Raw genomic sequence first — 27,765 nt, 5'->3', positions numbered from 1 at the left:
ACACAGCCAGGATTGGGGCCAACTGAGTGCCCTGTGGGCACTGACTGTGGTGCTGAGGTGTGCCACTGGAGCAGGTCACCTAACCAGCCCAGGGCAAGATGGCCTGCTCTTGACAGCAAGGGGGTGTCAAAGCCACAGCTGACAACACCATGCACCAGCCTGAGGAACACATCTTTGCTTCAAGAGAGCACAGGCCTTTAATCAAATGGAAGTCTCATGGGCAGTGAGATCATTATTGCTGGCACACCAGACACAGTCCTCAGCTCCTCTCTTCTGATCTGCAGGTGACTGGATGCAGCCTCCACTGGCTGCACCCTCCCCTGGACACAGCCTGCACCTGCTCACTCTGGGGATGCATTTACATCATGCAAGCTGTGCAACAAGTCCTCCTTCAGTGCTGGAGGCCCCACAGGCAGCAGCAGCAGCCCAAGGCTCCCACCTAACCACACCCCTCTGGCCAGGCATCTCCCCCCTGCTAGGGAAGCTCCAGCTCCCAGCCCTGCCAGCCTCCCTGGGGCTTCTTGCACCACAAGGCTGCATCAGTCTGTGAGAGCCAAGGTTCAGAATGCTCCAAGGAAGACTGCAATGACAGGTGGTGGTGTCTGGATCTCAGTGATTAGCAGGAATGCTGTTCTTTGGCAGAACTGTGTTTGCTAATTAGCTCTATTGATCTAAAGCCATCCTTTAGCAACTTCTCCCCCTCCAGTGCATACAAAGGCAACATTTTTGGTGGTCTCTCAGGCTGTGATGATCAAACACTGCTGGCACTGAACAATGGGCATGACTCTACCACATTCAAGTGGGAATGACAGGAGCTGCCATCCTGTGTTGCACACATCAGGAGTCCCTGAGATACAAATATGGCACCCACTCTCCTCCCTGCTGGCATTTTGGTCCAGAGGTCTCAATGAAGGTTCCAGCTTATTAAAAAAAAAAACAAACAACCTAGAAAAAGTCTTCATCCATGAAAAAGTCTATTTACAAACCAGCTGTGAAAGAGATGGCAGCAGCACTCCACAGGAAGGACTCAGTTCACTTCAGCATAGGGTAAATATGTTTTTAACTGCAAAATCTCAGACAGTGGCTGCTTCCTGTCATGATAGAAACTGAGTCCAGTGAGCAGCTCTACGTCTCTGACCCGAGCTGTGTGGAACTTCATTCTCTCTTCAACCCACAAGGCCTCAGCCTTGCCAGCCTGTTGGGACAGAGCAGGGGAAAAGGGGTTATAAAACATGGGGGTCTCTGACAGGCACTTAGTGAAGCAGCAGCAGATGTCTGGGTGGTTTAATGGAGACAGGGAGCAGCAGCTGGTGGCAGACAAGTGCAGAGTCCTGCACCAGGCACCAGTACAGACCAGAGTCATCTGCTGGAAAGCAGCTCCATGGAGAAAGACCTTGGAGTGCTGGTGGACAGCAAGTTCTGTATGGGACAGCAATGTGCCCTTGAGGCCAAGAAGGCCAATGGGATCCTGGGGTGCATTCAGAAGACTGTGGCCAGCAGGGCTAAGGAAGCTCTCCTTCCCCCCTGCTCTGTCCTGGTGAGACCACATCTGGAGTATTGTGTCCAGTTCTGTGCTCCCCAGTTCAAGAAGGACAGGGAACTGCTGGAGAAGGTCCAAGAGAGGTTATGAGGGTGCTGAAGGGACTGGAGCAGCTGTGTGATGAGGAAAGGCTGAGAGCCTGAAGAATCTTTAGAGGGCATGTGATCAATGTCTTATCAATATCTGAGGGCAAGAAGCAGGGGGGGGGGGGGGGCAAGAAGGGGCCAGGCTCTGCTCAGTGGTGTCCTGGGATAAGACAAGGGGCAATGGACACAAATTGGAACCCAGGAGGTTCCACCTCAACGTGAGGAGAAACTTCATGGGTGTGAGGGTGCTGGAGGCCTGGAGCAGGCTGCCCAGGGAGGTTGTGGAGTCTCCTTCTCTGGAGACTTCCCAGCCCCACCTGGATGTGTTCCTGTGGTACCTGCCCTGGGTGACCCTGCTCTGGCAGGGGGGTTGGACTTATCTCCAGAGATCCCTTCCAACCCCTAACACTCTATGGTTCTATGACAGCCAAGCCAAACAAGCTGAGTGGTCTGGGTGCTGGTGGGGACTGACAAGAGTACTCACTGCACAGCTTTCACTGTTGTCTTCTCTGTGAGGTACAATGAAGGATAAGGCATCTAGAGACCCTTCACAGGCCAGAGGAGTTTCAGAGGTGTTTTTACAACTGGTCAGGACAATGAAGAAGTGAGTTGGAACTGGAACTTCTGAATTCCTGGGGTGCCTGAAACACAAAAGGTCTTTCAGTAAAGGCAGCAGATGACAAAGAACAAAGGACAGCAATCAGCTGTCAATTCCAGATTCCCACTTTGCCAATCCAGTGTGGTTTGTGGGCTGATCTGAGTAACAAGTCTGCTGAGGCAGAGCAACAGACTGTGAAAATGAATCCCAAGCAGGTGGAGAGTGCAGCCCGAGCCCAAAACACCACCTGCCTGCTGGCCTCAACCAGTTGTGCTGTACCCACAGATTTGTAGTGGGACACTGCCTGCTCACAAGGTATCACCCATGGCAGCATGGGCAAGCCCTTGCCTCACTCACAAGGTATCACCCAAAGGATTGGGATGTGAAAGGTTCCTCACCTTTTCACCTTTTCTGGGGTATCATAGAGCCCATCAGCATCATAATCAAACACAGGCCCACTGACCACGTTGACTCCGCTCCTGGCTGCAGCATACCCTGGCAGCAGCTGCTGGTGGAAGTAGTTCCAGAGGACTGAAACACAGAAATGGAAGTGGGACAATCCCCAAGGCAAAAGCTGTCAGTGCAGCTCTGCAGAGCTCTCAGTGGAGCACAGGCAGACAGCATCAGCCAGAAAAAGCCTCAGTCACACAGAGCACTGTGGCTGCAGCTCACCTAGCAGCATGCACTGCAGCACCTCCTGGCAGTGTGGTTTCACAGCCACCCCAACCACAAAACTGAGGCACAGAGATGCTGCTGCCCTGTGGCCCTGAGCTTCTTTCCTTGGAAAGCAAATCATGCAGAGAGCAGAGGAGGGAGGTGAGACAACACCAAGCGTGCCTGGGTCTTGCCCTGCTATCGAGCTGGCCTGGCTGACTTCTACCTCCACACCTGCCAGGGCGAAGTGTCCTGCTGGTAAGATCGACCCACTGAGGGTGGGGAGACACTGGAACAGGCTGCCCAGGGAGGCTGTGGATCTACCCTCCCCAGAGGTGTTCAAGGCCAGGCTGGATGAGGCCTTGAGCAACCTGGGCTGGTGGGAGGTGTCCCTGCCCATGGCAGTTGGAATTGGATGATCTTTAAGGTCTCTTCCAAGCCAAAACATTCCAGGACTCTATGATATTTTTAATTACAGCTAAGGGTTGATCATTATTCCATTAATAAAAAAACAGGACAGAGGAAGTGCCTTAGTTATTCTTCTTTTTCACCAGGAATATGCTTAGCCTCTCTCAGCCAACCATCTCACACTCCCTCTCATCCAGACAGTCCAGCTCTTCATCTTTCCTACTAGGGACAATCATTTTCCTCTTTCCTTAGTGACTGAGCCCCTAGATTCCTGCCTGGAAACCCAGTGACAGAAGACATTCCTAAGCTGGACCTTAATGTAACTCACGAAGTTCTCTCTGGTGTCTGGGTTCTACAGGGTATCTCCTGTCTGGGTAGGCAGGGAAATGCAAACAGCAATGTCAGACCTTGCCTGCAGACTCTCACACTGTGCTGCCATGCAGAGAGCTCACACCATGGGCCTTCCATAATCCCACTTCAAGGAAGTTCTCCCCGAGGTCAGAAGGCCACAGCTGGGGAAGCAGCTCAGCTGGGGATGGTTGGCATGGCTGGGAAGCAAGCACCCCCCCAGCAGCCTTTGCTGCCCTCAGCTGTGCCCGGCACAGGCACACAGCCACAGTACCTTTAAATGCAGGATACATGGGCACGACGTTGCTGCTGAGCAAGGCATCGGAGTGAGGCCTCTGTCCTTCTGTCATGAAGTCTGCAACAGAACACAACAATTCCTGCCTGGATCTGTCACTGCAGACTTGCATTGGCATGTGGTAAAGATGGCTGCACTGACACTGAAGTTCAGTCAGCTCCAACTTGCTTTCCAAAGCTGATAGATGTCCAAATGCTAATTTCAGTACATCCAAAACAAACAACCTCACAAGCAGCAGCAGCAGCACTTGTCAGGCACCTGGGTTGCATCCAGAGCAGGCAGAGCAGCAGCACAGGGAGGGGATTCTGCCCCTCTGCTCTGCTCAGCTCAGACCCCACCTGCAGCACTGCCTCCAGTCTGGGGCCCCTTGCACAAGAAGGACCTGGAGCTGCTGGAGAGGGTCCAGAGGAGACCACAAAGATAATCAGAGGCTGGAGAATTTCCCCTGCGGGGACAGGCTGGGAGAGTTGGGGCTGTTCAGCCTGGAGAAGAGAAGACTCCAGGGAGACCTTAGAGCAGCCTTCCAATACCTGAGGGAGTCCTGCAGGAAGGCTGGGGAGGGACTTTTGACAAGGGCCTGTGGGGACAGGACAGGGAGCAATGGTTTGAACCTGGAGCAGGGCAGAGTTAGGTTGGACATCAAGAGGAAGTTCTGCACAGTGAGGCTGGGGAGACACTGGGACAGGTTGCTCCTAGGTGTGCTTGAGGCCCTGTCCTTGGAGGCATTCAAGGACAAACTTGATGTGTCCCTAAGCAACCTGCTGTCATTGGATGTGTCCCTGTTGTCTGCAGTGGGGTTGGACAAGATGCCCTTTGGAGGTCCCTTCCAAGTGGCTGCATTCTGTGCCTGATTTGCATGCTCTGCTCTCTGACAAGCAGCAGGTGTGTTTCAGGGATTGTCCCTCAGACTCGTTTATGAATTCACAGTTTGGGTAATTTTCTGTGTTTAGTCTTGTTAAAAACATTTTGGTTCTGTGGGAAATGACATGAAACTGTGTCTTGTGGTGATGCTGGAGTTGTAAGGAGCTGGCCCAGCAGCCTGCCAAGCTGTGTCTCAAACTGCCCAGTGCAGGGGACTCTTCTGCTGCCTTTAGGAGCTGATCCCAGTGTCTGACTGTGCTCCTGGGAAACATTTTCCTCTGCAGTCCAATAGGAATGTCCCCAGCAGTATCTTGTCCCCATCCCCCCTTTTCTTTGCCATGGCACTCCTTGTACAAAAGCAGTCTTCTGGTAGCCACCCTGTGTGCAGTGGTCCATGGTGATAAGGTCTCCTCTCAGCCTTCTCTTCTCCAGGCTGAGCACCCCCAGCTCCCTCAGCCTCTCCTCACAGGGCAGGTGATTGGCAATGTCATAGCCTACCAGACTTGACTCAAGGTTTGCATCTTCCTTCCACTTCCTTCTATGAGATGCCTCTTGAAGAGCCTGAGAAGCTCCAAAGCTTTCAGGAAGTAGTACATGGGACAAGCCCCAGCACCCCCCAGTGATGGAGTGCCCCAAATGCTCTCCTTTCTCACAGGCTGCAGTGAACTGCAACAATTCACAACTACTGCTTCATCCTCTGGGCAGTTACCAGGACCACAGCTGCTACAGCACAACTCGTTGCAATCAGCTCTGCTGGCAGAGGAAGGAGAGAACTTACTTGGAGGAGCAAGGAGTCCATACGTCAGGCCAGGATGGCTGCTGTAAAACAAACAGCTCTGGCTGTGGTTCAGAGGAACACGAACATCCCTGTGCAAGCAGCTGGAGCCATCTTCTGCAGCAGAAAGCCACTGGTCCTAGAGAACAAGCAGAAAGTGTCACTGCTGCAGGGCACAGCTGCCTTACAGAGGTTCCCTCCCTTGAAAGATTTAGCTGCAGTGGCTTTTAACTTAGTGAAGGGACTGAGCTCAGATGCAAGAATTGTTCCCCTCTTGCCAAGGGGAAAAAAGGCCTCCATGAACTTCCTATCACCTGGAAATGAAGTGAGCAGAACTGCAGCTTCTCAGCTGAGTTCAAAATGTGTTCAGAGAAGAAACCTGGAAGTGCCCATTAGAGACAACCTGAGCTGCTCTAGGTGTACCTGGTCATGGAACCAGAGAATCATTGGAGAAGCCCTCTGAGATCATCCAGTCCAGCCATCAACCCAACCCCACCATGGCCACCAAACTATGGCCCCAAGTGCCATGGCCACACATTTCTGGAACACCTCCAGGGATGGGGACTCCACCACCTCCCTGGGCAGCCTCTTCCAATCTCTGACCACTCCTGCACCAAAGAAATGTTTCCTCATCTCCAACCTAACCCTCCCCTGGCACGATTTCAAGCCACTTCCTCTCCTTCTGTCACCTGAGACTAGGGAGCAGAGCCCAACCCCCACCTCACTGCAGCCTCCTTTCAGGGAGCTGCAGAGAGAAATGAGGTCTCCCTCAGCCTCCTCTTTTCCACACCAAACACCCCCAGCTCCCTCAGCTGCTCCTCCCCAGCCCTGTTCTCCAGACCCTTCCCCAGCTTGGTTCCCCTTCTCTGGACCTGCTCCAGCCCTCAGTGTTCTTCTTGGAGGGAGGGCCCAGAACTGAACCCAGCACTCAAGGTGCAGCCTCACCACTGCTGAGTCCAGGGGCACAATCCCTGCCCTGCTCCTGCTGCCCACACCATTGCTGACCCAGGCCAGGCTGCTGGTGCCCTTCTTGCCCACCTGGGCACTGCTGCCTCACCTTCAGCTGCTCTCCACCAGCACCCCCAGGGCCTTATCTGCTGGGCACTTTCCAGCCACTCTGCCCCTAGCCTTGAGCTTCCATGGGGCTGTTGTTGATCCAGGTCAGTAACCAGAGGCACCCAGATGTGTTGGCAGCCACAGTCTCTCTCCACTGCCCACAGCTCTTACTGCAGCTGTTGCTTCCTGGCACTAACCTCAACCTTTAGGATCAGGCAAACCTTGGCAGTCTTCAGTTCCATTTCACAGTATTTAAAGCCTCCCACTGCCAGATAACCACAAGCAGCCTCTCCTGCCCCAGTGGAGTGGCCCAAAGCTTCTACATTCTGTCTGAATAGGAAAGACTTGAAAAGAACTCCACATCCATCCACAAGATCAGTGCTGTGCATCAACCTCTGCATCTCAGCACAGGGGGCACAACAGCAGACACCAGATTCATCTTCACCTCTCAGATTCATCTCTTTTCCCCCTCACCCCCCCCCCCAACAGGATCATCCCCTTGAGCAGAACTGGATCAGCACATGAACAGTTCAAGATAGCCCAGAAAATGTTTCTACAAAAGGCTCCTTCTAGATTTCAAATCCTGCTTTAAGACCTCAAAGCTCCTGTGGAGACCAGACTGCAGGGGCAGGCTGCTACAGCAGAGCTACACTGCTGTGCAGACTCACAGGGCTTTGAGACCAATGCCAGGGGAGTCCTCACTTCATGGTGCATCTGCTCTTCTGAAGGTAAAGCTGCAGCTCCCAGAAACAGCACAGAAGCAAAAGCAATCCTCACTGACACAGCAAAGTGAAGAAAAGCTCAATCAGAATTCCTCTTTTTATTTCACATGGTCATTCCCAGCTCCCTGGGAGATAATCACAGAATGCTTTGGGTTGCAAGAGACCCCCAAAGGTCATCTTGACCAACCCTCCTGCCATGGGCAGGGACACCTCCCACCAGCACAGCTTGCTCAAGGCCTCATCCAGCCTGGCCTTGAACACCTCCAGGGAGGAGGCAGCCACAACCTCCCTGGGCAACCTGTGCCAGTGTCTCACCACCCTCACTGCCAAGAATTTCTTCCTCATCTCCAGTCTCAATCTCCCCTCTCCCAGCTCAAAGCCATTGTCCCTCATCCTGGCACTCCCAGCCCTTCTCAAAAGTTCCTCCCCAGCTCTCCTGGAGCCCTTCAGGTACCGGAAGGCTGCTCCAAGGTCTCCATGGAGCCTTCTCTTCTCCAGACTGAACAGCCCCAACTCTCCCAGCCTGTCCCCACAGCGGAGGTTCTCCAGCCCTTGATCATCTTCAGGACCTCCTCTGGACCCTCTCCAGCAGTTCCAGTTCTTTCTTCTGCTGGGGGCCCCAGACCTAAAGGCAGTGCTGCAGGTGGGGTCTGAGCAGAGCAGAGCAGAGGCGCAGAATCCCCTCCCTGTGCTGCTGCTCTCCCTGCTCTGGATGCAGCCCAGGATAATGTCAGGAGCAGATTTAAGAAGCATTCAGCAATAACTGACACTCAAGCCTTTTACCTTTCATGGTGGCTTCTAAGGTGTGTTCCTGTCCTTACCTGCTTGTGGATGGTGTATGCACTCCAGAGGGCCATGCTGTAGTCCTGGCTGTAGGCACTCACGTAGCGGGGATGGTGCAGCAGGCAGTAGCTGTGCCGCTGCTGCAGGACCCGGGGCCGGCCGTAAGGCAAGGTCAGCTGCTCCACCCTCTCAGCTGCAGGAGGAGCAGTGCTGGGGTCAGAGCTGCTGCAGAGCAGCTTCCTCTGCTGCACACTGAGTGCTGTCAGAGCTGCTGCAGAGCAGCTTCCACTGCTCTCCCCCTAAAGCAGCCTCAGTTTTCCACTGCCAAGCAGTGGAGAAGTCACAGTGACTGCACAGCAAGAATGCTCTTTATCCACACTGAATCACAGACCGTTAGGGTTTGGAAGGGAGCTCCAGAGATCACCCAGTCCAACCCCCTGCCAGAGCAGGATCACCCAGGGCAGGTCACACAGAACACATCCAGGTGGGGTTGGAAAGTCTCCAGAGAAGGAGACTCCACAACTTCTCTGGGCAGCCTGCTCCAGGCCTCCAGCACCCTCACACCAAAGAAGTTTCTCCTCATGTTGAGGTGGAACCTTCTGGGTTCCAGTTTGTGTCCATTGCCTCTTGTCCTATCCCAGGACACCACTGAGCAGAGCCTGGCCCCTTCTTGACACCCAGCTCTCAGATATTTGTAACCATTGATCAGATCCTTCTCAGCCTTCTCCAGGCTAAACAGCCCCAGAGCTCTCAGCTTTTCCTCATCACACAGAGGTTCCTGGCCCTTCAGTGTCCTCATAGCCTCCCCCAGACTCTCTCCAGTACTTCCCTGTCCCTCTTGAACTGGGGAGCCCAGAAATGGACTCAATCCTCCAGATGTGGCCTCACCAGGGCAGAGAGGAGGAGTGAGGAGAACCTCCCTTGACCTGCTGGCCACACTCTTGCTGATGCCCCCCAGGTATAAGGGCACATTTTCACCTGAGAGCAGATGGCTCAGCAGGACTCTGCTTCACAACTTCAGAACCAGAGACCCAGGAAGCATTTCAAAGCATTTTTACCTCATCTCCTTGTGAGCTGCTCAGCAGCCTGGACATCAAACATTCTGTATTTTGAACAATTTTTATGTCTGAATCACAGAATCACAGAACTGTCAGGGTTGGAAGGGACCTCAAGGCTCATCCAGTTCCAACCCCCCTGCCATGGCCAGGGACACCTCACACTACAGCAGGTTGCTCACAGCCACATCCAGCCTGGCTGCAAAAACCTCCAGGGATGAGGCTTCCACCACCTCCCTGGGCAACCTGTGCCAGTGTCTCACCACCCTCATGGGGAAGAGCTTCTTCCTATCATCTAATCTGAATCCAACCACTTGTAGTTTTGCTCCATTCTCCCCAGTCCTGACCTCTGTCACAGCTGTGGCTGTGCACAGCTCTTACCTTCTGCCCGGGTGAAATCCAAACGCTGAGCAAAGTCCTGTACTGGCAACCCCTGCAAGCACAAAGCACAGACACTCAAATGCTAGCTGGAGTTCTACAAACTCTGTTGTGAGCCACTACTACACCTTAAAGCACTGAGTCACACTGCCCTGCAAGTTACCCCTACACAGATCTCACTGGCATCTCCTGGACAAGGGCTGTGGAGAACTTGCAGAAGCCAATTGGTTTTGCCACAAGCAAATCCACAGCCTTGGAAGCCACAACCCAGACACAGGAGGGGAGTTTGCACAGAACCAAGAGAAGCAAGCAAGAGCTGACTGCTTGCTGCATCAAAGCTTGATTCTGTGGTGGCTCTTCAGAGCTGAGTGTGACTTTAAATAAGCAAGCTGCAAAACACAAACACAGCTGGAACCCACTGGCCTCAAGGCAAGACTTGACTTTGAATCAAAAGCAGGAGACTGCAAGGTAAAGATAAACACTGGAAAATCCACCACAGATGCCTGCAGCCACTGCAGCACTCACCCTGCCCCTGCAGGAGCAGCCAGGGCTGACTGAGAAGGCTCTGTGTCCCACCACAGAGCACTCAGATGGGTGGCTTCTCTCCTTGGGGTGCTGGGGGATGTACACAGGATTCCGCAGGAGATGGTTCAGGCGTCCATGAGTTCCATTGTTTGGGGCTGGTTTCAAATCAAGCAGATCTGTGAAAGAATTCAAGTGATAGTAACAGGATCACAGAGTCCATCACACCAGTCACAACCCTCCACCAGTACTGCAGGGTCAACACCAAACCATGTCCCTAAGCACCAGCTCCATGCTGCTGGAACACCCCCAGGGATGGTGACTCCAGCACTGCCCTGGGCAGAACATTCCAATGTCTGAGAGCCCTTCCAGTGCAGAAATATTTCCTGAGCTCCAGCCTGAGCCTCCCCTGGGGCAGCTTGGAACCATTTCCTCTGCTCCTGTCCCTTGCCACCAAGGAGCAGAGGCTGCTGCCTCCTCACTCCAACCTCCCTTCAGGGAGCTGTAGAGAGCAATGAGGTCTCCCTCAGCCTCCTCTTCTCCAGCCTCAACACCCCCAGCTCCCTCAGCCCCTCCTCCAGCCCAGGGGCTCCAGGCCCTTCTCCAGCCTCACTGCCCTGCTCTGCACAGGCTCCAGCCCCTCAATGTCCTTCCTGCAGTGAGGAGCAAGACTGCAGTCCCCTGCTGCCTGTGCTGTGGTCACAGCTATAGCAGAGGCAATGAGCTAGCAGGGCTTGCTGCTCAGAACCCCCAGAGGGAAAGCAATGGAGCCCCTTTAAAGGGAAGCACATCTGTCCTTAGCTAGGGCTTAGGGTGGTGTTAGCTGCAGCAGAGGAGGTGCCACAGGAACAGAAAGGAAAACTTTGTCACTGTGAGGGTGCTGGAGCCCTGGAGCAGGCTGCCCAGAGAGGTTGTGGAGTCTCCTGCTCTGGAAACTTTCAAGACCCACCTGGATGTGTTCCTGTGTGACCTGCCCTGGGTGGACCTGACAGAATCTGTGTTTCTGTGATTTTCTGTGATTCTGTTAGCCTGCTTGTAAAGAGGGACAGAACAAGCATTAAAAGTGAAAAGAATTACAGAATGGTAGGGGTTGGAAGGGACCTCTGAAGATCATTGAGTCCAGCAACCTGACAGAGCAAGATCACCCAGGGCAGGTCACACAGGAACACATCCAGGTGGGTCTGGAAAGTCTCTATAGAAGGAGACTTCACAACCTCCCTGGGAAGCCTGCTCCAGGGCTCTGCCACATTCAAAGTAAAGAAGTTCCTCCACATGTTTAAATGGGACTTCCTATGGTCACTTCTTGGCTTGTCACAGGGCACCACTGAGAACAGCCTGGCCCCACCTCCCTGACACCCACCCCTCAGGTATTTGTAAGCATTAGTGAGGTCCCCCTCAGCCTCCTCTTCTCCAGGCTAACCAGCCCCAGGGCTCAGCCTCTCCTCAGGTGAGAGCTGTTCCAGTGCCCTCAGCAGCTCAGTGGCCCTGTGCTGGACTCTCTCCAGCAGTTCTTTGTCCTTCTTGAACTGGGGTACCCAGAACTGGACACAATCCTGCAGGTGAGGCCTCATCTGAGGGGAAGAGAACTTGCAGCTAATTCATACATGATAAGTTTGGGAGGAAGTTTATTATATGAATCAAGGTGGGGTTGGATCTTTCAAGGTCCCTTCCAACCCCTAACTTCCTGTGATTCTGTGAAGTAAACAAAATTAAACTAACTAAATCAAATTTTTATCTGAATTCCAAATCTATTGCTATTAAGTAACTAAAGTTAAAACCATGGTAATGAAAATATCAAACAAGAAAAGTCATGGCAAAATACAAGGAATTAATTAGGAAGCAGAGGCAGTGACTGAGAAAGGCTTTCTGGAAAGGAGCTGCCTGGCAGCTGCACCTGTGGCTGTGGCTGTGTTTGGTATTTATTGTTCTGCCTGAATGACAGCCCCTGAGGGATTAACCTAATAAAGCCTGTGGGTTGAGGTGAGGGAGAAACATGGCCCTGGATGGCAGAGAGACTGTGAGGTTCTCAGGCTGAGCAGTGGCAGGACAAAGTGCCAGCTCTGGGGCAGCCAGAGGAACACATGGAGTGCCCAGTGGAAAGGTTGATCAGTAGAGCATAGAATTGTTTGGGTTTGAAAAGCCCCCTGAGAGCATCCAGGCCAACACCAACCCAACCCCACCCCACCATGGCCACTAAACCATGGCCCCAAGTGCCATGGCCACACCTTTCTGGAACAGCTCCAAGGATGGGGACTCCACCACCTCCCTGGGCAGCCTGTTCCAGTCCCTGATCACTCTTGCAGCAAAGAAATTTTTCCTCCTCTCCAACCTAACCCTCCCCTGGCACAATTTCAGGCCATTTCCTCCCCTCCTATCACCTGAGACTAGGGAGCAGAGCCCAACCCCCACCTCACTGCAACCTCCTCTCAGGGAGGAGCAATGAGGTCTCCTCTCAGCCTCCTCTTCTCCACACTAAACACCCCCAGCTCCCTCAGCTGCTCCTCCCAAGCCCTGTTCTCCAGACCCTTCCCCAGCCTGGCTGCCCTTCTCTGGACATGCTCCAGTGTCAGCCTCTCAAGAGGCACCAGCTGTCCAGCTGCTGGAGCTGTCTCAGAGCTCTCTCAGAAACACAAACAGCTTTTTACTTGTTAAAATCAACAGCAAGTCCTGAGGACAACTTGCTAAGGACACTTAACCCTCTGTTATTGGAAGCCTTCCAATGCCCAGAGGCCACTATTTGACTGCCCAAAGGATGCCCCCACAAGGGGTACTCACCACACATTAAATTGTACACTTCAATGTTTTCAAATGGATCCACTTGAGTATGAGACTTGAACCCTGGTCCAAAGCCAATGAAGACAGCCTAGGATTTAGAGAGACAAGCTCAGCAGGACTCTGGTTTAAAGAAATTAAATGGAAAATAGCTTCACACACACACAGGGCATTCTCTTCCAATAACTGAATTTTGCCAACATAGTCTGAAGCTAGAGAAAAAAAAAAGAAATGTCTAAAAATAGTTTGTATAAAGTACTGAGAGAGCAACAGGAAACCCCCTGCTGCCTTGGAAAGTTGTCTTATCTGCTGCTGAAGAAGCTGAACTCCTTTTCCTCAGCACTTGAAGAGTTTTAGTGGAAATGCTGAGCCAAAATAACCCTCAGATTTCATGCCCTGGCAGCAGTTTGGCAGCTCTCAGGGCTGTGCAAACATCTGCTGGCAGCAGGGTTCAAGCAGTGGCTGCTATGCCTGCTCTGCAGCTCTTCTTTCTTCTCCTTGCACCACTTCCTGAGCTGCACTGGCAGGAGCTATGGTGTAAGCATGCAGTGAACCTGAGCCCAGGGTGCAGCCAGCTCACACAGCTTTTCCCTCCTGCTGGCTCTTTTCCTTCTGGTTCAGTTCCCCAACCTCCTTGATTTGCCTCTGCTGCAGGAGGCAAGGGCAGCAAATGCTTCAGCTGCTGCCCAGAAGCCTGGCTTTGAATTTACCCTAAGAGATCCAGCTTGGGTTTGATGGAGTGAAACAGGCTGCATCCCTCTGTAGCACCCAGGCACTGAGTAAGGGATGGGTGCTTTGCACCCTGTAGCACCTGCCTGGGTAAAAATCTTTGCAAGCCCTGCAATTGTCTCACATCTCACAGAAGCATGGCAAAAAGAGAGGCTGAAAACTGATTGCTGTTGAGCTGCCATCCTGCAGCTCCTGATACTCAAACCTGCAGACTAATCATTCCCTCAACAAGCCTAACTGGAACCAAACCAGGCATGAGCATGCTGCCAGCTTTCTGTTGTTGCAGGGAATCAAAAGAAGTGAAATTGGCGTTCCTGTAAGTTGAGCAACAAAAGGATAAATTGCATATCTTTGAAGATCATTCAGGGATGCTATGAATGCTGATGGCACCAAACCGGGAGCAGGGGTGACACCCCTCAGGCTGTGCTGCCACCCCTCAGGCTGTGCTGCCATTCAGCCAGACCTGGACAGGATGCAGAGCTGGGTGGGGAGAAGTTGAATGAAACCAAACAAGGGCAGGGTAGAGCCTGGCATCTGGGAAAGAACAACCTCATGGACCAGGAGAGGCTGGGGACTGAGCTGTTGGAGAGATGTGCAGAAGAGAGGGACCTGGGGGTCCTGATGGATGCCCCTGAGCTACCAATGTGCAAGACCAAAGGCATCCTGGGCTGGATTAGAAGGGCTGTGGTGAGTGGGGTGAGAGAGGTTCTCCTGCCCCTCTGCTCTGCCCTGCTGAGGCCACATCTGCAATATTGTGTCCAGTTCTGGGCCCCTCAGGTCAAGAAGGACCTCAGGGAACTGCTTGAGAGAGTCCATCCCAGAGCCACAGAGCTGCTGCAGGCAGCTGCTGAGGCCAGGCTGAGGGAGCTGGGGCTTGGAGCAGAGGAGCAGATTCTGTCAACAGGCAACCTGTAGCCTGGCAAAACACTTGAATAGAGTCAACCTCTTGAGCAGAGTCAACCTCCTGAGAGAATTTCCACAAACTGAAGCAGAGAGAAGATACTCAGCTGGCACCAGGTGGTCTTGCTGGATGTAAGCCACTACTAAGGTAACTCTGTGAGCAGCATTGCCATTGTGAAACTGGGGAGAAGAACAGTCCTGGCAGAGTGATACCAGATGAACACAGGTTCAGGCTAATGTTTTTTTTAAAGCAGTTTGGTGCCAGCAGCAGGTGAAAAATGGGGCTTCTGAGAGCAATCAGTGGGACATGGCCCACATAGGGCTTTTCACCACACTTGCTTTCAGCACCTTTTCCTAACACAAGGTTCTCTTCCTAGATGTGTTCTCACATTCACTGAGTGCCAGGTACCTCACAAGCAGCTCAGCAGCTTTTTGAAATGAAGAGCATTGCCTTCACAGAGTCACAGAATGCATCAGTTGGAAGGGACCCTCCAAGGGCATCTTGTCCAACCCCCTGCAGGCAGCAGGGACACCTCCAACTAGAGCAGGCTGATCAGGGACTGCATCAAGGCTGATCTTGAATGTCTCCAGGGATGAGGCCTCAACTACATCCCTGGACAACCTGTTCCAGTGTCTCACCACTCTCACGGTGCAAAACATCCTCTTGATGTCCAACCTAAATCTGCCCTGCTCCAGTTCCAAACCATTCACCCTCATTCTATTCCCACAGGCCCTTCTGAACACTCCAACAGTTCCTCCCCAGCCTGCCTGGAGGTCCCCTTCAGGTACTGGAAGGCTGCTCCAAGGTCTCCCTGGAGCCTTCTCTTCTCCAGGCTGAACAACCCCAACTCTTTCAACCTGTCCCCACATGGGGAGCTCTCCAGCCCTCTGATCATCTTTGTGGCCTCCTCTGGACCCTCTCCATCAGGTCCATGTCTCTCTTGCATTGGGGGCCCCATATCTGGCCCCAGCCCTGCAGGTGAGGTCTCCCCACAACAGAGCAGAGGGGCAGGATCTCCTCTCTCCATCTCTGGCCACACTGCTTTGGATGCAGCCCAGGCTGCCCTTGGCCTTCTGTGCTGCCAGTGCCCATTGCTGGCTCCTGTCCAGCTTCTCCCCCACCAGCACCCCCAATTCCTTCTCTGCAGGGCTGCTCTCAATCTCATCAGCCCCAGCCTGTGCCTGATGTCAAGGATTGCCCTATCCTAGGTGCAGGACCCAGGTGTACTTCGCTTTATTGAACCTCATGAGGTTCTTCTGAGCCTACCTCTCCAGCCTGTCCAGGTCCCTCTGGATGTCCCCATTTCATTGAAAGCATTTTATTTAATTTTATTTTCACTTTATTGATAGCAGAAGGATAGGTTAAGTGACTTCCCCAAATCAGATGGAGTGGATTAAGGATCCAGTCTCATGCTTCCCTATCACACCTTCCCTTTTCTCATTAAAGAGAAGAATTTTGAGACTCTCCTCATTTTAAACATCACTGCCATGGCCTGTCCTGAGCAGACTACCTCAAAAATTGATGCATGATCTACCATGACACAGGGAAACCCCAGAGCTGGGAGATCATTTGGTCAAGTGCTGTAAAACAGAATCCAAAGGAATTCTGTCATTTCTGAAAGATGCTTCTCTGAGAAGTCCTTAGGGAATTCCTGGGGGGGAAAGCTCCACAGGTTCCCAGGGCAAACTGAGGTACTCATTAATGCTCTAAACCCCAAACCTTTCCAATACCCAAAGCAGCTCTTTACTGCAGCTGAAGCCTGTTCCTTCTGTTCTTGGGCAACCCAGAACTCAGACTGAACCAACCTTACAGATCAGGCACTGACTGGCTTGGGAACAACTTTGCTTGCCAGAGCCTGGGTGGAACAGTGAACAGGAGGCCAAACATGAGCCAGTGGCATACCCTGGCAGAATGAAGGCCAACAGCATTCCAGGCAGCAGGCTGAGGGAGGGGATATTGTCTTTCTACTCTCCTGCTGGCTACTGCACCTCCAGCAGAAGGATGGGATCAGTGAACAGCCACTGCAGATTCAGAGTGCCTCCAAGGTGGCTGAGGGTTGAAGGCCTTGCCCTTAGGGGAACAGAGCTTCCTCAGCATGGAGACACAGACTGCTTCAGGCAGGCCTAAGGGCAGTCCCCAGTAACTACCACACCATCAAGGAGGCAGAGCCATGCTCCTCAGTACTACACAGCAGGAGGCAGAGGCATAAACTGACATCAGAGAGGTTCTGCATGGCTACAGCTAAAGCAATTTGCAGCAGCAGGACAGTCAGGCAGGGGAGCAGGTTGGTCAGAAGTTGTGCAGCTTCTGCCTTCAGCAGTTTCAAAGCATTTTCGACCACATAAAGCCCAAAGGAACGTGATCTGATACTGCAGCTGACTCAGCTTTCACTTGGAGGTGACCTGCCAGGCTGAATTCTCAGGAGCTCTCCAATTACTATATTTGAGGATTTGATTAGTTCTCTCTTCCTGCTTTTAGTGTCACAATAAAACAACTTGGCACAACTTCATCCTCTCACCAGCACAGCAAAACCTCTGGGGCAAGGCTTGCTGGGGTTCTGCCCAGCTCTGGCCTGTGTTCTGCCCCCCAGCCTGTGTTGGTTACCGAGCACATCACAGCAGCAGTCCCACAGTGCCTCACTTCCTTCACTGTAGATGGAAGTGGGACACAGATGTTGTTTTAAACAAGAAGTCATCTCAGCACCAAGCAAGCACAAAAGGAGGAGCTGAAAGTAAGAGCCAGCAGAAGCCTGCACCTCACCTGCATGCTGGGGAGGCGATTGTCTGAGCCATGGAATCCACCTGTGCACCTTTTGACCTCAGCTGGTTTCCTGTGAAAAATGCCCAGTTTGTACACCACACAAAGCATCTCAGATCAAAGCCATTCAGTAGCCATTCAGTAATGCATTGTCTAGTTAAATGGTTACATATTCCCAGGGGCTTGTCCATAGGGAACAGAAGACTTTAAGCTCTGGAAGAAAATGCTTTAAAACTGCAATGTTAATTGTCTCTTGTCCCTTCAGAATTCCCAGGAGTCCCTCAGAGGCATTTAGTCGAGTAGGCTCAGTCTGTGTCAGGCTGATTCAGCTGAGCAGCCATGCATATGCTTAGCTTTCAGGACTCCCTTGGGAAGCTCCTAAGGCATGGCAAGGTGTGACAGAGAGTTTCTAACACTTGTGTCACACAGCCTGCCACTGCCTGCATGCTCAGCACAGAGAGGATCACAGCTACCAGCTTGGAACTCAGCATCCTCAGGCCAGTGACCAGCAGAGAAAAGCAGGCACTGTGCCTCTGCAACATCCCTTTGCTGTCACAAGCAGTAACAGCAGGCTCCAGCAGCTGTCTGGAGGGGAAAAGCTAGGCCTTAGCTAGCACTGACCCCTGACTTAGCTAGCACTGACCCCTGGACTTAGCTAGCACTGACCCCTGGACTTAGCTAGCACTGACCCCTGGACTTAGCTAGCACCGACCCCTGGACTTAGCTAGCACTGACCCCTGGACTTAGCTAGCACCGACCCCTGGACTTAGCTAGCACTGACACCTGGACTTAGCTAGCGCCAACCCCTGGACTCACCTAGCACCAAACCCTGGACTTAGCTAGCACCAACCCCTGGACTCACCTAGCACCAAACCCTGGACTTAGCTAGCACCAATCCCTGGACTCACCTAGCACCAAACCCTGGACTTAGCTAGCACCAACCCCTGGACTCACCTAGCACCAAACCCTGGACTCACCTAGCACCAACCCCTGGACTCACCTAGCACTGACACCTGGACTCACCTAGCACCAAACCCTGGACGTACCTAGCACCAAACCCTGGACTCACCTAGCACTGACACCTGGACTCACCTAGCACCAAACCCTGGACGTACCTAGCACCAAACCCTGGACTCACCTAGCACTGACACCTGGACTCACCTAGCACCAAACCCTGGACTTACCTAGCACCAAACCCTGGACTCACCTAGCACCGAACCCTGACTTACCTAGTACTGACACCTGGACTTACCTAGCACCAAACCCTGGACTCACCTAGCACCAAACCCTGGACTCACCTAGCACTGACACCTGGACTCACCTAGCACCGAACCCTGGACTTACCTAGCACCAAACCCTGGACTCACCTAGCACCGAACCCTGGACTTACCTAGCACTGACACCTGGACTTACCTAGCACCAAACCCTGGACTCACCTAGCACCGAACCCTGACTTACCTAGTACTGACACCTGGACTTACCTAGCACCAAACCCTGGACTCACCTAGCACCAATCCCTGGACTCACCTAGCACTGACACCTGGACTTACCTAGCACCGAATCCTGACTTACCTAGTACTGACGCCTGGACTTACCTAGCACCAAACCCTGGACTTACCTAGCACCAAACCCTGGACTCACCTAGCACTGACACCTGGACTTACCTAGCACCAAACCCTGGACTTACCTAGCACCAATCCCTGGACTCACCTAGCACCAATCCCTGGACTCACCTAGCACCAAACCCTGGACTCACCTAGCACCAAACCCTGGACTTACCTAGCACCAAACCCTGGACTCACCTAGCACCAAACCCTGGACTCACCTAGCACTGACACCTGGACTTACCTAGCACCAAACCCTGGACTCACCTAGCACTGACACCTGGACTTAGCTAGCACCAAACCCTGGACTTACCTAGCACTGACACCTGGACTCACCTAGCACCAAACCCTGGACTCGCCTAGCACTGACACCTGGACTCACCTAGCACCAAACCCTGGACTCACCTAGCACTGACACCTGGACTTACCTAGCACCAAACCCTGGACTCACCTAGCACTGACACCTGGACTCACCTAGCACCGAACCCTGGACTTACCTAGCACCAAACCCTGGACTCACCTAGCACTGACACCTGGACTCACCTAGCACCAAACCCTGGACTCACCTAGCACCGAACCCTGGACTCACCTAGCACCAAACCCTGGACTCACCTAGCACTGACACCTGGACTTACCTAGCAAGCTGCCACTGGGAGTCGAGATAGAAGTGCAGGGGTTCGATGCGGTCGTTGTGGGAGTAGTGGAACCTCTTGGGCAGCTGCTGCTTCATGTAGGCTTTGAAAGGCTGTTTTGGGTCTCTGCACTGCAGTGTGAAAAGGAAAGAGGAAATGCACATCTCAGACTGCTGCTGTCCTCATGCACCCTTCTAACCAAGCAATCATTTGCAAAGGAGCTGCAGTAACTTCCACTAAGGACAATGGGACTCTGGTCTGGGGTCACAGAGGCTGGGGCACAAACATTCATAGCTATGAAACACCAAACACTAACTGGTTTGCTTTCCATGGGTATTAGAAGAATACTTCTTTGTTATGACATAATTGACCTTATCTTTGGTTACAATTGTACAGAAGCAAACAGCACCGCCCAGAGCTAATACAACATCACACTGAGACACAGATTCAGAGATCCACAGAGTGCACTGGGTTGGAAGGGACCCTCAAAGGTCATCTTGTCCAACCCCCCTGCAGTCAGCAGGGACATCTCCAACTGGCTCAGGCTGCCCATGAACATCACAAAACTTTCACAGGTGGTAACAGACCGCCCAGTGCAGTAGCTCTGTCTTACAGAAAGTAACAGACATTCAGGAGGTTTTGAGATTGGTCACTCAGAGGCAAATGCATTTCCCACCAATTAATACCCATTAATGATTTAAAAAAGACCCAGCCAAGCAAAGAACCCCTCTGAGATTGGGATGCCTGAGCAGTGATGCCATCTCTGCACCCAGCACAGCTCTCACTGACAACACAGACTGTGGTGCAGGGATGAGAGCAGAGGCCAGGTATTAAGCAGACAAACAATCACAGAACCACAGAATTATTGAGGCTGGAATAGAGCTCTGGGATCATCCAGCCCAGCATGTGACCTGACACCACCACATCAACCACACCATGGCACTGAGTGCCACATCCAGTCTTGCCTTAAACACCTCCCTGGGCAGTCCATTCAGTATCTGATTGCCCTTTCCATGAGGAATTGCTTCCTAGCATCCAACCCAAACCTCCCCTGGCACAGCTTCAGGCCATGCTCTCTCCTCTTGTCAAAAGTTGCCTGGGAGCAGAGCCTGACCTGCACCTGACTACAACTTCCCTTCAGGTAGTTGTAGAGAGTGATAAGGTCTCCCCTGAGTCTCCTCTTCTCCAGGCTGAACACCCCCAGCTCCCTCAGCCTCTCCTCATCAGACTTTCCCTCCAGTCCTTTCCCCAGTCTGGTTGCTCTCCTCCAACAACAACAAAGCCCAACATCCTCTCTCAAAGCAGTTCAAAAAGGCATGAGAAAGATCTTATGCTGTCCAGGAAACGGAGCTGAGCTTTCCACTGCCCTTGCCCCCAGCCAATATATCCAGATCCACAAGTTTAGCAGTTTGAAGAGCAAGGTGTTAGAGTTAGTGAAGAGAAATGAACACAAACCCCTGGCTAGGACAAGGGGCAATGGATATAAACTGCAGCACAGGAGGTTCCACCTCAACATGAGGAGGAACTTCTCCACTGGGAGGGTCACAAAGCCCTGGAGCAGGCTGCCCAGAGAGATTGTGGACTCTCCTTCTCTGGAGCCTTTCCAGCCCTGTCTGGATGTGTTCCTGTGTGACCTGTGCTGGATCCTATGGTCCTGCTCTGGCAGGGGGGCTGGGCTTGATCTCCAGAGGTCCCTTCCAACACCTAACATCCTGTGAGCTGTGATCCTGTGAATGCACAACCACAGACAGCCAGGTTACACCTTCCTCAGCTTTGACCTTCCCTCCTCCTGTCTGGAGATGCTTTTGTTGCTGTTGACTGTACAGCACAAGGAAAACCACTGACTCAAAGCCCAGATGCTCTGTGATTATCCCAGTGCCACTACAAACCACCTGTGCATGTCAGTAGGAATGAAGGTGAAGAGCAGAGAAGGTGACACTTACTGTGAGGTTTCTGACAATGCCTTCATAATCAACTGGAAGAATCACATGTAAGAATTAGTCACCTAAGTTAAAAAGAAACAATGTCAAATGAAAGTCCTCCCAACACAGCATGTAGCCAGCTGAGTTTCAAACATATCCTAGACATAAGGAGTTCTTTTTCCAGCATTAAAGCCACAAGGAGCAAAACAATTCAACTGTGCTTTCAAGAAGTTGTAAGTTCACAGCCTCTCTTCCCTTTGCTTACTTATTTACAGCTTCAGAGTTTAGCTACAGTTCCAAAAATAACCCAGGAAGATAAGTTTTCACCCAAGAGGCAACTAGATGCTGAATTCTTCCTGCTTGCTAGTATACTTCTAAGGAAGAAGAAACAAAGACAACTCTCAGGACAGCAGCTCTGCCTGGCAAGGGTCCCCAGAAAGAGAGCCAAGTGCAAGCTGGCGAAGCTTCAGCTGCTGAGGCCAAAGCCAAAAGGAACCATGACCTCCCTGGCTTTGACATTCTGTAGGAGCCAGGCTGATTGCTCTGCACAGTCACTGTCCTGAGGCTGAGGTCCAGTGCCTGACTGAGGTGCAAAAGGGCTGCACTGGCCATGGGAGCATTCCTGATTCCTACATGGATACAGGCAGTGTGCAAAGGCAGCTCTGCTGCTTCATGGTGAGACTGCAGCAGATACTCTGCTCCTTCTCTTCCTCAGCTTTGTTCTCTCCATGGAGAACCTGGAGCTGCATGTGTCTCCCACCCTCCCCAAGGAAACATTTAAAACAGCTTAGAATAGCATCAAGCAATGAGGTAAACAGGACTTAAAGTCATTGGGGCTGAGGCTTATGAGTTTTAAAGGGCAGAGAAAACAATAATCTAGACAGGAAAAAAACAACTATGAAACATAAAGGAAACTTCTACACTTGTGGCAGTTCAGGCTGGGTGCTTCCCGTCACTGCCATGTAAGTTACACCCCCGTGTCCTGAGTGCCTGAGCCAGCAGGTGGGCACAGGAGTCAGCCTATTTCTACCCATGAACCCTGACCCCTGTCAGTCCATCTGCAAAGTCACTCTCCTTCTCCTTCTTCCCTCTCTGCTCCCATGGGAGATGCTCTGGATCAGGGAATGGCAGGGGAGTATCTCAAGGCCTCTTAGGCCTGTCTAGACCTAATGCCAGGAGGAGAAGGGGGAGAGTCTCAGACCTGGCCAGCCTGAGACCAGCCTAGCAGTGGGGGGGAAGAAAGAGCCCTGGGGGTTTTGGGTATACCCTCAGGTGGGAAGAAGGGAAGAGTTGGGAGGTCCTTGGGTGTTGTGTAAGGGACTCTGGACGCTTTGGGCTATCTTTGCCACTATGCTTTGGAGTTTCTGTAGCTTCACCAATTGCTTTTCCATTTAAACTTTCCATCACTCTTCAATCCATTTGGGTGAGGGTCATTCTTTTGTCCTTCTCGGGGCAAGAGAGGATCTGTCTGGCCTCAAACCAGACCACTCAACATGAAAAAATAGCCAAAATTGCAGGCCTGAAATATTCACCTACAATGAGTCTGCACAATCAAAGGTTAACATTTGTAAGCAGTCCTCCTCAGGTTTATTCTCTTCTCTATCTTCATTTGCAGTTTATTCCACTGCTGTCAGGTAATTTTGTAGTAACTGGGAAATATCTTGTAATACTCATTCAATAATAACCAAAGGATGGCACCAACCCTTTCAGATAGAAATAGACCAAAGCTATCAGCTGGTCAATCAAGAAATGAGGTGAGACATAAGAAGGGAAACTCTTTGGTGTGTCCTGAGCACCAAAGATGTGATTCAAAGGAAGACCACTGACAAGGCAAGAGCATTTGCATCTGGGCACTCTGAGGCAGCCTGCAAAAGCAATCTGTAGGACTCACAGACAACTTCAGAGCTGTCAAATCAAATGGCCTTTACAAACAAGGGTGCACTACTCAGTATTTCCTCTTCATCATCACAGAATCATGGAATGGTTTGGGTTGGAAGGGACCTCCAAAGGTGATCCAGCCCAGCCCAGCCCAGCCCCCTGCAGTCAGCAGGGACATCCTCCACTAGATCAGGTTGCTGTTGAGCTTCACCTTGAGCATCTCCAGGGATGGGGCCTCAAGCACCTCCCTGGGCAAGTTGTTGCAATGTTGCAGCAGCCTCATGGTGCAGAACTTGTTCCTAATCTGCTCTTCTGTCATTTCAAACCATTGCTCCTTGCCCTATCACTGCAGGCCTCTGCAATAGTCCCTCTGCAGCATCCAGGTTGTCCCTAAGTGACCTTCACCCAATGGATTATGTGGCTCCTAGGTTTCCATTCAGAAAGCACCAAGTCACAGAATTGAGTAACAAGAATCAGTTTAGCAATTACATACAAGAGAAATACTCATCTGGAACATTATTAGGTCTCAGGCGAGCTGCAGGCCCAGGCACCACGATGAACTCTTCAACATCATCCAGATAGCTCTCCAGATATGCTGTTCTTCTGCAGCTCCCTGCCTCCATCCCTGCAAAGGAAACAGATTGGACCTTAAAATGGGAATACCACTGTAAAGTAGCCTTGAGAAGGAGACATGGAACTTAAGGGGTAGAAGTCAGACATGTAATTTCTCAGGGCTTTTTATCAGCAGCCTCAAGATGTGCGGTGCAAGGAGACCACAACAGTCACACATGGAAGAAACCAAAACGTTCCTCAGATTCACACAATAGCCATGTCCTCAGCTGAGAGAGACACTCAGCTGAGTAAAGAGATCTATTTCCTCTCTCAAGGGAAAGAAATCTTATGAGGCTAAGGAGAGGGTGATGGAGGGGCCCCCAAAACAAGAAGGACACAATGGACTTGCTGGAGCATGTCCAGAGGAGGCCACAAAGATGATCGCAGAGCTGGAGCATCTCTGCTATGGGGACAGGCTGGGAGAGTTGGGGCTGTTCAGCCTGGAGAAGAGAAGGCTCCAGGGAGACCTTAGAGCAACCTTCCAGTAGTTGAAGGAGACCTCCAGGAAGGCAGGGGAGGGACTTTCAGAAGGGCCTGTGGGAATAGGATGAGGGTGAACGGTTTGGAACTGGAGCAGGGCAGATTTAGGTTGGATGTCAGGAGGAAGTTTCGCACCATGAGGGTGGTGAGACACTGGAACAGGCTGCCCAGAGGTATGGTGAAGGCCTCATCCCTGGAGACATTCAAGATCAGCCTGGATGTGTCCCTGCTCAGCCTGCTCTAGTAGGAGATGTCCCTGCTGCCTACAGGGGGGTTGGACAAGATGCCCTTGGAGGGTCCCTTCCAACCCAATGCAATCTGTGACTATCCAGCCCAGCACTGTTCAGCCACATGTCTACAGAAACACCCAACAAAGACAGCAGCTATGGACTGACTTTCCTCCCACTGCTCCTTCTTATCAGCCTCCAGAAATCAAAGGGGCTCTGAGCTGCTTATTACATTTGAACTCCTAGTTTTGGTAATTCCTGATGTGTTTAGGCTCCACTGATTTGTACATACTGTGTAAACCTGTCTAGCTGTTTGCCCTGGATCCTTCCTAAGGGCAAAGAGTTCTGCAATGCAGTCCTGTGCTCCAGGCAAGCATGCTTATGGAATCATAGAATCATTAAGGTTGGAAAAGACCTTTAAAAGATCATTGAGTCCAACCATAACCCAACTACCAGGGTCACTAAACCATGGCTCCAGGTGCTATGGCCACACCTTTCTGGAACACCTGCAGGGATGGGGACTCCACCACCTCCCTGGGCAGCCTCTTCCAGTCCCTCACCACTCTTGCAGCAAAGAAATTTTTCCTAATCTCCAACCTAACCCTCCCCTGGCTCAATTTCAGACCATTTCCTCTCCTTCTATCACCTGAGACTAGGGAGAAGAGCCCAACCCCCACCTGGCACCAACTTCCTTTCAGGGAGCTGTAGAGAGCTGTAGCCTCCCCTCAGCCTCCTCTTCTCCACCCAACTGGGAACTAATCCCAGTTCCTTCAGCCACTTCCCATACAATGCCTTCCAAACCCCTCAACAGCTTCTATTTAATTTGTCAGGAAAATAATGAGAAAAAAAATATTGGTAAAAGAGATAACTGATTATAGACATAATTGCAGCAATACAGAAAAGCTACCACAGATATAAAGCAAAGTTTGATATTCACAACTGATAACTGAAAGGAAGCTCTGGCTTCTAGTTTAACTGCTTCAGCTAACTGTAAAGTATTGCTGTGCAGTGGAGTTACAGGAATAAAAGCCAATCTCATTTTTACAGTCCACCCTTTTTATTCTATTTAGCAGCTGCTAAAGATCACAAGAGGAATAAGGAATAGAATATGAAAATTGAGGATGCTGAAGGGCTTGGAACATCTGTGTGAGGAGGAGAGGCTGAGATCCCTGGGGCTGTTGAGTCTGAAGAAGAGAAGGCTGAGAGGAGAGCTGATCAATGGTTAAAAATATCTGAGGGGTGGGTGGCAGGAAGGGGCCAGGCTCTGCTCAGTGGTGTCCTGGGGTAGGACAAGGGACAGTGGACACAAACTGGAACCCAGGAGGTTCCACCTCAACAGGATGAGAAACTTCTTTGGTGTGAAGGTGCTGGAGGCCTGGAGCAGGCTGCCCAGAGAGGTTGTGGAGTCTCCTGCTCTGAAGACTTTCCAAACCCACCTGGATGTGTTCCTATGTGACCTGCCCTGGGTGATGCTGCTTTAGCAGGGGCTGTTGGTCTTGATGTCCAAAAGTGCCTTCTATCCCCTACCATTCTGTGTTTCTATGATTATCTAATCCCTCCCTATGTTATCCACTTTTTTGTTCCCCCTCCCCCCACAGAACAGTCTGATTCTCACTGATTATCTCTTCCACTATCTTGATAACATAAAATGTAGCTTCTGACTATCACTTCTGCATTTCCCTTGCCAGAGACATTCAGGTACAATCCCAGAAGGCTGCTTTCTACGAACAGCTCTTCAGAATTCTGCTGGTTTCTACAATCCTGCTTACCATGGTCTGATATAACAATGATGTTGAGGCATTTATGCAGGTTCAGCTGCTTGAGGCCATCCATCAGCATCCCTACGATGCTGTCCACTCTCTGTAGTGCCACAATGACCTGCAGGACAGAACCAGCAATGCAAAGTGTTAATCAGTGCTATTAGAAACCATTTCTAGGGAGAGTGAATACATTTAAACTGTAGCACTGTGTGCTAAGAAAGCAGAAGGAGCTGCTCTCACAGACCAGTCAAGGCTGGATGCAGCTCAGACAAAGGACACAAGGGACCTACAACTGTGCAGCAGCCCCCAAGTCCTGCCAGGGAGCATATCCAGAGCACACTAACAGGAGGGACAGCGAGAACAAGAGACGCACAGCATTTCCACCACCCTGTGAAACCTGCTTCTTGCCCCTTCCTGCCACTCTCAGCTGTTCACTCTGTGGCTGCACAGTCCTCACAGCCACTGAGGACGGACTCAGCAGCCACACCTATGCTGCTAACCAGAAATGGAGCCTGCAGCCTGCTCAGCACCTGCCCTGCTCAGGGCTCTTTCCATTTGCAGCCTGCACAGGCACTGCACAGCTCTTGGCTCCAGCCTTTTCTGGGCCCCACACAGCTGTGCATTTGTGTGCAGTACTGCAGCTGAAGATGTGGAGAAAACAAAGAAAAAAAGCAAAAAAAGAAAAAAAAAACCCAACTAAAAAAAAAACCAAAAGAACAACCAGAACAAAACCCAAACCAAATACCCACAACAACAACAAAAAAACCAACCCTAAACCAACAAACAAAACACACAAAAAAACCCCCAAACCCACAAAAACCACACACACACAAAACCCAAAACAGCAGAAAAAACCCCAAAACATAAAAAGCACAACCAAACCACACCAAACCAAACCTCCCAAACAAAATGTCCAAACAATAACAACAAAATGCCAAACCATAAGCCCCCAACAAACACCCCCCAATGACTGGCTGAAGGTTCAGAGTGGACCTTCAACCAGTTTGCTGATGGTGCCAAACTGGGAGCAGTAGCTGACACCTCTCAGGCTGTGCTGCCATCTAGTGAGACCTGGACAGGCTGACAGCTGGGAGGGCAGAAATCCAATGGAATCCAACCAGGGCAAGGGTAGAGTCCTGCACCTGGGGAAGAACAACCCCATGGACCAGTACAGGCTGGGGACTGAGCTGTTGGAGAGCAGCTCTGGGGAAAAGGACCTGGAAGTGCTGGTGGACAGCAGGATGGCCATGAGCCAGCAATGTGCCCTGGTGGTCAAGAAGGCCAAAGGCATCCTGGGGTGCATTAAGAGAGTGTGGCCAGCAGGTTGAGGGAGGTTTCTCTTCCCACTCTACTCTTCCCCTCAGATGAGGCCTCACCTGCAGTATTATGTCCAGTTCTGGCTCCCCAGTT

The 27,765-nt window shown here is 51.6% G+C and overlaps 1 protein-coding gene across 1 annotated transcript in view; it reads right to left on the bottom strand.

The window, feature by feature from the left end:
- Positions 1-932: 932 nt before the first annotated feature.
- Positions 933-27,765, bottom strand: part of ENPP1 (ectonucleotide pyrophosphatase/phosphodiesterase 1) — a 74,778-nt gene continuing 47,945 nt past the window's right edge. Inside the window, exons 12-25 of the mRNA XM_054393189.1 lie at positions 26,365-26,473; positions 23,770-23,901; positions 21,420-21,451; positions 19,480-19,607; positions 17,244-17,313; positions 12,857-12,944; positions 10,085-10,260; positions 9,563-9,614; positions 8,165-8,319; positions 5,569-5,704; positions 3,909-3,989; positions 2,623-2,755; positions 2,111-2,267; positions 933-1,195 (exon numbers count right to left, since the gene is read on the bottom strand). Coding sequence (XP_054249164.1) covers positions 1,028-1,195; positions 2,111-2,267; positions 2,623-2,755; positions 3,909-3,989; positions 5,569-5,704; positions 8,165-8,319; positions 9,563-9,614; positions 10,085-10,260; positions 12,857-12,944; positions 17,244-17,313; positions 19,480-19,607; positions 21,420-21,451; positions 23,770-23,901; positions 26,365-26,473 — 1,617 coding nt within the window. The 3' untranslated portion in view covers positions 933-1,027. The remainder of the gene's footprint in view (positions 1,196-2,110; positions 2,268-2,622; positions 2,756-3,908; positions 3,990-5,568; positions 5,705-8,164; positions 8,320-9,562; positions 9,615-10,084; positions 10,261-12,856; positions 12,945-17,243; positions 17,314-19,479; positions 19,608-21,419; positions 21,452-23,769; positions 23,902-26,364; positions 26,474-27,765) is intronic.

This window comes from Indicator indicator, chromosome 27 (assembly GCF_027791375.1).
Source record: "Indicator indicator isolate 239-I01 chromosome 27, UM_Iind_1.1, whole genome shotgun sequence".
NCBI classification, from domain to species: Eukaryota; Metazoa; Chordata; class Aves; order Piciformes; family Indicatoridae; genus Indicator; species Indicator indicator.
This window is presented reverse-complemented; position numbering and strand designations above follow the sequence as displayed.